The sequence below is a fragment of the Melanerpes formicivorus genome, unplaced genomic scaffold (genome assembly GCF_026170545.1).
Source record: "Melanerpes formicivorus ecotype bairdi unplaced genomic scaffold, bMelFor1.0.p_v2 SCAF_8, whole genome shotgun sequence".
NCBI lineage: Eukaryota > Metazoa > Chordata > Aves > Piciformes > Picidae > Melanerpes > Melanerpes formicivorus.
The window spans coordinates 4,636,836-4,647,661 of NW_027142360.1; the positions used below are offsets into that span (position 1 = coordinate 4,636,836).

General features: G+C 48.3%; 1 protein-coding gene across 3 annotated transcripts in view; it reads right to left on the reverse strand.

Moving 5' to 3' along the window:
• The window catches only part of RERG (RAS like estrogen regulated growth inhibitor), a 155,848-nt gene extending 145,536 nt beyond the window's left edge, over positions 1–10,312 (reverse strand). For 2 of the 3 annotated variants that reach the window (XR_010987778.1, XM_068141872.1), the window contains exons 1-2: positions 10,230–10,312; positions 8,404–8,578 (exon numbers count right to left, since the gene is read on the reverse strand). Coding sequence is in view for 2 of the 3 variants with exons in the window: in XM_068141872.1 (XP_067997973.1) it covers positions 8,404–8,464 (61 nt within the window). In the remaining variant the exon portion in view is untranslated. Of the gene's footprint in view, positions 1–8,403; positions 8,579–9,795; positions 9,815–10,229 lie in introns of those variants that run through there. The other variant, XM_068141873.1, reaches the window with a different exon arrangement.
• Between the last annotated feature and the right edge of the window lie 514 nt (positions 10,313–10,826).

A 10,826-nucleotide genomic window follows, 5' to 3' on the forward strand; every position in this document is an offset into this window, starting at 1 on the left:
AAGTTTTCATGTAATGTACAAAGCAGAAATGACTCTATCACATACAGGTTTTAGGGAACAAGTACTAAACTGGCAAGAGGAAAGTGAAGGGTAACAGCAGAGAAGAAATGAAGTAAAGAAAGTATATGCAAGGCAAGAGGTAGACAAGGACCCCAGATGTCAAGGAGGTAAAGAACAAGTTTGTGGAAGAATAAAAATCTTAGCATTTCTGAAAGGACTCATTAAGATCAGCAGCCAGAGAGGTATCAGTGAGCTGGTAGGGAACAGCAGACCAGCCACAAACACTGCAAGGTTTTGCAGTAAAAACTAGCAAAGGATTCCTGGAACTCCCCCAGGAAGAGTCTCTGCTGTCTTTTGCAACGACCACAGGAGATAGGAGTGGGCAGGATGGCTCTCTTATCAAGGCAAGAGCTGCAGGGGGTGGCTGGGCCCAGGCCTGGAGAAAAATCTGTGCTGCAGACATAAATCTTGAATCCTGGCATTCCTTCCCCAGTAATCAAACAGCTGGCTATATTTAGCCAAACCTAAACAGAAACAAAGAACAGCAGGACTAGTCTTAGCTCTAACAGCTGCCACCAGCTGCTCAGAGAGGATGCAGGTAGAGCCGATGTCAGATGTGGTTAAATGAGATGGAACAGGGAAGGTAGTTATGCTTGAATGAACAATGTTGGCATTTGGCTAGAGGAATTCTGCATTTTATTATTCCTTGGTTAGCCAGAAGGAAGATCAAATGTCGAGCTGAGCATGAATGCTTTCTGCACCAAGGGCAAGGCTACAGTGAACCATGGACAGGAAAACAAGAGGAGGAAAGGGAGAAAGTAACAGATGCAAGTAGAAGGTCTCGTCACTCAGAGCAAATGCTTTTGTGTCCAGCCCAAGTTCTTGGTGCTCCCTCTCTTCACTTTTAGTATAAAGAGGATCAACAAATGCAGTGCTGAGAAAGTTTAAGGAAGGCTGGTTGTCCCACAGCTGCTGACAAAGAGCTTGTATCTGTGTGGTAGGGATAGTAGGGCTTTTCCAAGTAGGATCCTCAGGATCCCCACAGGTACACCTGATCCCAGCAGCACTCTGTACTTGGTTGATGCACAATTTGCCTATCCAAAAATGTACATGGTTGGGCCACCACATGAGCAGTATCTCTCCTTGATGGCATAGCAAGAACTCTCAGGGCCACACATTCAGAGGTGACAGTGATTTCTCCCCTTCTACTCCGCTCTGGTGGGACCCCACCTGGAGTAATGCATCCAGTTCTGGAGCCTGTGTTATGAGAAGGATCTGGACATGTTGGAACATGTCCAGAGAAGGGCCATGAGGATGATCAGAGGGCTGGAGCTGCTCTGCTATGAGGACAGACTGAGGGAATTGGGGCTGTTCAGTCTGGAGAAGAGAAGGCTCTGAGGAGACATAATTGTGGCCTTCCAGTATCTGAAGGGGGCTACAAGAAGGCTGGGGAGGGACTTTTTAGGGTGTCAGGGAGTGATAGGACTGGGGGGGGTGGAACAAAACTAGAAATGGGTAGATTCAGATTGGATGTTAGAAAGAAGTTCTTCCCTATGAGGGTGGGGAGAGACTGGCACAGGTTGCCCAGGGAGGTGGTGGAAGCCTCATCCCTGAAGATTTTTAATGCCAGGCTGGATGTGGCTGTGAGCAACCTGCTGTAGTGTGAGGTGTCCCTGCAGGGGGGTTGGAACTAGATGATCCTTGAGGTCCCTTCCAACCCTAACAATTCTATGGTTTATGTCACTGGTCCCTGAGCCCAGGACTCACCCTCCATAGAGGTATCACATCCTCCACACAGGCATCAGTGTCATCCACTGGACCGGAGTGTGGAAAGGTCATGTTAATGCAACTGGTTGCTTGCAATATTATCTGCTCCAGCGTGACTCATTTGCATGCTTGGGGGAGAATAAAAACAAACAAAAAAATCCCTCACTCAGAGTCACCTAATTGCTGTTCCGTTTCTACTAGCAGGTACAGTACCTTCAGTGGCCCTGTACCTGGCTGGAAATCGTAAAAGAGGAGGATGCAAAAAGTAGGATTGCTTAATAAATACTTTACCAATGAAATATTAGGAGACAATTGATTGAGTAGGTATTAAGCTTGATCACACCTTGAGTCCTGTGTCCAGTTCTGGGGCCCTCAGTTTAAGAAGTACATTGAGACTCTTGATAGTGTCCAGAGAAGGGCAACGAGGCTGGGGAGAGGCCATGAGCACAGCCCTGTGAGGAGAGGCTGAGGGAGCTGGGGTTGCTTAGCCTGGAGAAGAGGAGGCTCAGGGGAGACCTTATTGCTCTCTACAAGTACCTGAAGGGAGGTTGTATCCAGGAGGGAGATGGTCTCTTCTCTCAAGCAACCAGCACCAGAACAAGAGGACACAGTCTCAAGCTGCACCAGGGGAAGTTTAGGCTGGAGGTGAGGAGAAAGTTCTTCACTGAGAGAATCATTCACCATTGGAATGTGCTGCCCAGGGAGGTGGTGGAGTCACCATCCCTGGAGGTGTTCAAGAGGGGATTGGACGTGGCACTTGGTGCTATGGTTTAGTCATGAGGTCTGTGGTGACAGGTTGGACTTAATGATCTTTGAGGTCTCTTCCAACCTTGGTGATTCTGCGATCACTGACTAATCACTTCAGCATCTGGTTGTCCTTGCTGTTCTTAAGAACAAAGAGGCTGTAAAAGCAATCAGTGTGGAAACAAAAAACACCCACCAAAACACAAACAAACAAACAAAAATCCACCCCCCCAAAAAAAAAACCCACCCTCAATCATTAAATCCAGTCTCCTTCCACCCACATTTCTGGATTTCAGAGGCACCTTATTACAGCAATCCTCCCTCGATACATCAGTTGGTATAGCATGGGCTTTGAAGCTTTTGTGGTAGCTTTCCCTGCCTCACTAGCAGAGCTGTGAGCTTGATGACTAATAACTCCTTAATATCTCATGTTTCTTCACCAGAAGTCCCCAAAATGAAACCAGTGGGAGAAAACAGATGAGCAGGGATTTGTGGAGCTGAAAAATCACTTTGAAATGGGCTTCTTTCCCAATAATCCACACTCTTTTTTTGATAGGGGGGGGAGCTGGAGTGGTGTGGTGGTGATGCTGGATTCAGTGAAGAGATGCCTGGTAGTGCATTTCAGACATATTCCCAAATAATGAAAAGAAAATACAGATGTGTTGCAGGCCTCTCTGGCCTGGCTGCTGCTTGAATTTGTCCTGCAGGAACTTTCAAATCCAGGTGAGATCTTCTTCATGCTGGAACATGTCCAGAGAAGAGTCACAAGGATGAGCAGAGGGCTGGAGCACCTCTCCTATGAGGACACACTGAGAGAGTTGGGGCTGTTCAGTCTGGAGAAGAGAACGCTCCAAGGAGACCTTATTGTGGCCTTCCTGCATCTTTAGAGGGATACAAGAAAGCTGGGGAAGGACTTCTTAGGATGTCAGGTAGTGATAGGACTAGGGGGAATGGAGCAAAGTTAGAAGTGGGTAGATTGAGATTGGATGTTATGAAGAAGTTCTTCCCCATGAGGGTGGTGAGACACTGGCACAGGTTGCCCAAGCAGGTGGAACCCTCATCCCTGGAGGTTTTTAAGGCCAGGCTGGATGTGGCTGTGAGCAACCTGCTGTAGTGTGAGGTGTCCCTGCCCATGGCAGGGGGGTTGGAACTAGATGATCCTTGAGATCCCTTCCAACCCTGACCATTCTATGATTCATGTCTGAGATGGGGCAGGCTCTTTGCAGGATGGCATTTACTGATGCCTCTTTACTCATCACCTTCTAACCTCCAACATTCTGTGATTCTTGCCCAAATGCAAGCATCTGAGCTTCTGCTGGATCAAAAGGTGACAACAGCTCCATGTCTCATGTACCTCATTGCATAAGAAAATGTTTTGCATAGCTGCCTAGAAGCAGACACACATTTACTGGGGGAGCTTTAGTAGCTTCATATCTTGAGTATGCTTAAGCACCAGTAGGAACCACACACACTTCCATGCCACATACCACAGCTGCAGCCGCACAGCTCATCCAGACACACAAGAACTGCCCATGGCTGGGCACACAGAAACTTGGAATATTCAGCCTGGCACACAGAGAGCAAAAAGGCAAGTTGGACAGCACATGCTGCAGCTGGACATTTTCTCCTTTTCTTGGCCAAAATAGAAAGGCTCCTAAGCAGAAGTATTGTGAGTATTCGTAGTCAACTGAATTATGAGCTGGAAAGCATCGACCATGCAGTGCTGTCCAGTACATGCCCTTATTTTCTCCTCCTGCTTCCTACATTTTCACTCCTCTTTAGCTTTCTGGGCACGTACTGTACCTTGTGATAACATGGAAGAACAAGGCCTTTAAGTCTCTATTAATTGTTACTACTGTATTTTCAAAAGGAACTCTTCAGGAAATGCTAACTTTTGTTACCATAGGAATGAAGCTGCAGGATTCGGCAGAAGAACAATTCAATCAGCACTGTTTAAGCAAATCACTTCATATTTAATCCTCCACTCTCTCCAAATTCCTCTTGGACATAGAGAAAAAGATTTTTAAAGCTCTCTTTCTCCCTCTCAGTGATGCTTGACTCTAGCCCAAATTAGGAGGTGCAGCCCTGTTATCTATAGCAGGGATTTGGAATGTCCCTTCCCACCCACAGTGTCTCCTCTTCTTCCCAAGTGAAGCAGCAGCAAAGTGCTCCTTGGCTCAGGCAGAGATCCTCATCTGTTTTGTTGATGGTTTGTTGTTAGTTGGGTTTTTTTTTTCAGCTAGTTGAAAGACATTTTCATGCAATTTTTATGCAATAAGAACTGGGTGAATGGTGGAGCATCCAGTCCAGTGTACAAGAGCAGGCTGGGATCTTTATACCTGACGAACTTGCCCAGGTAGCTTGCCCAGATGAGCTGCCCAGTGATTTACTACTGAGGGTAATTCTGAACTAAGTGGCTCACTAGATCACTCTTACCTGCCTCTGCCTGTGTGGGTTTGCTTCTTCTCCTCTTTTTCAAAGGATTAAGTCTACATTAAATAAACACCAAAACAGGACAGGTTTGTTGATTAGCAATTCTGCTGGCCTTCTCCAGCAGGTAGAAGGAGACCGGGCAAGGAAGGAGCACACAGGAGGACACTCAGACTTGCTTTACCCCCATTTGTTTTTCAAACCTTTGAACCACAAAAACTTGACAAGCAGCAAGAAAGTAGAGAAAAGTTTTGGTTCCCCTTGCTTTTGCTCCTTTTTGCTTTTTCTGTCTTTTGAGATGCTATTATTATTCTGACATCCCCACCTCATATCTGAAGAACTTTGCATTAGTCAGAAGAGACTATATAGGAGAAGAAGGAATCTTGTATCCTATTAAACAGCTGTCTAGCATTAATGACGAGATTAGGGTGCTCCTCAGCTCAGGCATGGTAACAGTTCTATTGACTCTCACGGTCCATGAGGGCCAGCTTTAATTCTCCACACATTCTGGAGCACAACACTCCTCTCTTCACAGCTCCTTTGACTCACTGATCCGAAGTAGCGGTCAGGAACTGGAAGAGAAGCCTTTCCAGGACATTACAATGCGTGTCTGTAACTTCACAGATGCTGTCAGGTGGTGAAGCCACTTCCAGATTAAGAACCTAATGCCTGGTTTTTCCTCAGCAAAAGAAGATGAGCCAAGAAAGCAAGCCAGTGACCATATTTTGGCACAGCTTTTTGGCAACTACGGTGGCCCTTATTTATCGCCCAATGTCTCCTTTTCTTTGCACGAATATAGTGTGCTCCAGCATTCTGCCTTGCATTCCTCCTTCCAGAGTCTGGCTTATCTTTCAGCTGTCTGACCAAGCCTACTCAGCTAACCTACAGCTACAGGATCCTGTCTCAACAACTCATCACAAACTGATCACAGGGACAGGGAATTGTTTCATAGTTTCATAGTTTCATTCAGGGTTGGAAGGGACCACAAGGATCATCTAGTTCCAACCCCCCTGCCATGGGCAGGGACACCCCACACTAGATCAGGCTGCCCAGAGCCTCATCCAGCCTGCTCCTAGCTACACTGATATAGCAGAATCACACAGAATCACAGAATTGTCAGCCTTGGAAGGGACCTCAAGGATCATTAAGATCCAACCCCTCTGCCATGGGCAGGGACACCTCACACTAGATCAGGTTGCTCAGAGCCCCACCCAGCCTGGCCTTAGAAACTTGCAGGGATGAGGTTTCCACCGCCTCTTTGGGCAGCCTGTTCCACATCTCACTACCCTCATGGTGGTGGAGCAAGGTACTATCTGTGTGTTGTGTGCAGCTCTGCTTTTAGCAAAGGTGTAACAGCATTTTCACAGCCTCCCACTGTTGCTACTGTTGGCTGCAGGCGTAGAGGTATTTTCAGACACACACACACACTCCCTCCCCCCTGCCTCACACACAATGATTTCTCTGGAGCTGGCTGAGCTGTTGAAACTGGATCCTTTTATGGGAACATACAAGAGGGGTTTTCATAAGCAAGCTAGAGATTCTGGGAGGCACAGTTACTGCTCTTGTCGAGGTATCTGACAGCACTGTGTTGTTTCTCCATCCCTGTAAGCTCACCTTGCTGTGCTGCCCACTTATTTGCGCCATCACTTCCACTCAGACTCACATGTGTGGTCACAGTCGAAATGGAAGGGTCTTAGTCATATTTTATGTAACACTTCCTTGCACCTCAAAGAGAGGAAAAAAATGAAAGAGAGAGGAGGACTCCAAAGGACTAGGATGTTTCTGCTGGCTTCTCATTGAAAATTATCTCCCACACAGCTCGAGGACGATAGGAAAAATATTTCTACCAGAAAATCCTGCTACAGTGAGGTCTACAAAAAAGGATACAAACAGGTAAAAAAGGTTGATGCTGTGTTGCTGAGGCATTTGAACTTCACTGGTAATTTTGTATTTCACTGGCAATTTTGTACTTTTAAAAATATAAGCTCTCAAATTATTAGGAATATCAGAGGGTGGGGTGGAGGTCTTTTAGTGTTTCAGTTTTCCTGCAAAAAAACTTCCACATCCTCTGGCATTAGTTTGAATCCAGCCAAAGGACTGGAGAACCACAGAACCCATCAACTGAATGTAAGACAAACCAGAAGGAGAACCACTGAAGTTACTTGCAAAACTTGGACAGGACTGCGAAATACAAAAGAGGGATGGGGTGAGTGCAGCAGGGCAGAAAGAACAATTCAACCTCCTCCCAGTGTATTTTCAGCATTCCCTCAGGTATTTCATTGCTAAAAAACAAAAGGTAAAATTCAATCTGCTTTGTCTTTGTGGAAGCAGTACAATCTCTAACAACCTCTGCCTCACATATGCCTTTTTTTCCTGAAGGCTAACAGAGCTACCTCGCTGGTAAGCGTTCTGGTAAAATACCTTCTGGCTAAATGTGTGTCTATAAACAAACTGTTCTGAAGTTAATGAAACTGTAACACATTTACAAGCCAGAACCTTGGCAATTCTAATACAAGATACTATTCTAATACTTGGGGAAACCAGAGCCGGTTGACGGCAGCTGAGATCCTAGCCTGACGCTCCCAGCAGCACATCCTACCTCCTGGCTTTTCTTATGCATGTTTGTCTAAAATAAACACCATCTCACAATTCCCAAACTGGCACAGGAGGAGCAAGATGAGACTCAGTCTCCTTGTTTCCTCACCCCCACGGTGCAAGGACATGTCGGAGTGGTCCCATAGACATCAAGTTAATGCACACCCCACCCCACCCCACCCCAAACTACTTGAAACCCTCATGTTATGCTCCAAAGGCAAGACTGGCTGTAGAAATGGATTTTTAATATCTATGGGGAGCTCTTGTGATTCTACCCTGTGAACTCACCAGACTATGTTAATGTCTCAAAAGATCTCTCCATATGCAAACTTTACCCATCGTTATTTCCTTGGTAAACGTGTAAATCCAAGAGAGCACTGAGAATAAAAAGCCTTTGACTTGCTCAGTTTAACTTTTCCCATGGAAATCCACCAGAATTACAGCTAGTACAGAAGTCATCCAATATTTAACAGAGGATGTGAGCTTAGAGGATAGGGAGCATAGCATAAACACCTTCATCTAACACAAGCTATGAAGAGGCAAATTAAATCTTACTAATTCTATTCCAGTTGAAAAGAGGAATCATGCCAACTCACTTCATGAGAAGTGGGATTGAGCTGGGGTGGGAAGCTGCCTGGTTGTGGGTTTGTTTGGTTTTTTCAATTATAAAAATACTTTTTATTCTGGAGAACCTGGAGAAAAAAAAATGTGAAAATCAAGGAAGAGAGAACTCCTGGCCTGATCTCTGACCACCCTTACAACATTAAGTTCACAGCTGTCCTTTTGAACAGCGTTTGTCTGCACAGAGGGAGCAAAAAGTTACCTGATGACAAGCAAGAGGAAAAGAAAAGCAGCCAACAGACATACCTGACTTGCCCACGCCAGCTCGACCAAAGATCGCCAGCTTCACTTCTGCACTCTTAGCCATGCTGGAACGAGCAGAGCGGCAACAAATTCACTCAATTATCAAAAGTGAAGCAGAAGAACCGTTCCCAGCTCCTGTCCTCGGCTTCACCGTGTCATTGTGACGTCAATGCAGAGCCTAAGGAAGAACACCATGAGGATGCAGCTGCAAGCCGTGCTCTCCCTCAACCTCCCTCCCTCCTCCCCCCCTCCCACTCCCACCCCCCCTTTTTCTTTTTAAATAGTCATGACAATTCCTGCTTTAAACATTGCAGTAATACCACTGACACATTTGGCACTGTGAGCAAAACCTACCTTCAGCTTTCTAGCTCTCGCTGTTCCTTTCACACCGGCACTGTAATATTGCAAGAAGGTACATAACAACCCAAAGTACCTGCCTCACCATGTCCCTTATTTTTCTCTCTCTCTCAGCTGCAGTTGCTTGTATTTACTGTATTTGCCTCAACTCCAATGAATTAGCTAAAAGCACTCACTAATAGTGTTCGAGCCCTCCAGTTCCAGAAAGGTTTCAATTATTCAGCTGCAGTTGCCTAAAAACCTCAAAGCACTTGTACCTTGCCCATTCTGCCAAACAAATCTGCACCCAGAGGTTCTCTTTTGCTCCTTGTTTAAACTGTCTCAGCTCATACATAAACATTTGGCAAAGCATGGGGTTAGCAAAAGGATGCCAGAATTTCTGGCAATACGTTTTTTTACCAGGCCACATGGGAATTAGCTATATTCACAGCTTTGCTGCATGACCTTGAGCAACTCACCTGACACTCCATCTTCTTGAATTCTCTAAGCTGGACAGTAAAAAATGTGCCAGTACCTGACACTGTAGACTGCTTTAAGATCTTGGGTGGAAAAAAAAACCCAAAAGGCAGCTGGGATGATGACCCTCAGCCCTGACCAAAGCATCCAAAATACAGTCTCCCTTTAAAACAGGGTAGAACTTTACTTGTGAATGCAACCTGTTATGAAGCTCTGCTGTTGTGCTGAAGTATCCACTTTAACCATAAAGTGACACCGGAAGCTATGTCAGTATTACCCACTCCACACCAAACTCCATTTCAAACATGTTTCTTGACATAAATACCCACGGCTTTCGCCTGTAACGAAAACCTTATGAAAAGGAGGAGTAAAGTCGCCTTACAAAGGGAAAGGTCCCAAATAATCTCTGACATCTTTATGCTCCTGATTCATTTAGTAAACATCAGACTACACTCCCTTTGCGTGAGCAGTAAGAAGCACGAAGTGCTTCAGGAGCTGTATCACCCAGCGGGGTGGGTGGGCGACTGGGGGATCCCAGCATTTCCCTCCCACGGCAGCTCCCGGTCGCATGCCGATACCTACCCCAGAGCGGCAGGGCTGTGAGCCCCAGCCGCTGCCTGCGGCACGACCCGCTGCTCCCCGCCGGCACTGCTCCCCGCGCCGGGCGCTCCGCACCGCCGCCCGCCCCTGGCCGGCAGGGATATTTGACATTTCTATGTAGATACCGACTCGACACCGCCTGCCCCGGAACTTCAGGTGGGCTCTGCGCCCCGGCCCTGTCCCGGCAGGTGCCGTACCGCCGGCGCAGGGCGGCTTCCGCGGCTGCGGTTCCTGCCGCTCCCTGGCACGCCCGGCTCCGCGGCGCTGCGGGCACCGTGCCCCCCGTGCCGCATCTTCCCACTCACGCTCCTCTCCACGCCCCCGGCCCCCCACCCGCTCCTCTCCTCCCTTCTCCCCGCACCCGCAGAGAAGCCCCGCGGGCGCGCACAGCTCTTCGCTGCCCGCCCGGCGCTCACCTCCTTGCGAGCGGCGCGGAGGGGCTACGCTCGGCGGTGCCCGGGCTGCGCCGCGGCGCTCGGCGAGGGAGGCGCGGCCCGGCTGGGGGCGCGCCCGCGCTCTGGCCAGAGGCAGCGGCACGGCCGCACAATGCGGAGGGGCCGCCCGGCGGCAGCTCCCGCAGCGCTCGCCGCGGCCTCGCAGCACTGCTGCGCCCCCTGCGGGCCGCTGGCAGCAGCACGCCCGCCCGGACACGGACGTGCGGGAGGTGGCGGCCGCCGAGCCGAGTGTGCCAGGGAGTGGCAGGGGATGCCCGGCGGGACACGGAGGGTGGTAAAGTGGCATCGTCCCCTCTGGGCAGATTCTTACAAGAGTAATCCCGTGCCCGGCGCGGTGTCCGAGTTTGACGGTAACACATCCTGTAGTTATGTGGGACCGGGACAGTTTCTCTGGCCGAGGGCTTGCTGGTGGACCCTTTCTCCTCCACAGTGTAATTTTACATTTCATGTACTCACTTTGCCTCCCCTTATTTGCTCGCCACTGCTCACCAGTACCACCCAGTATAACTCCCCACAGAAGCAGAGATCCTCTCCCTGGCCTGTCAAAGGTAATAGATA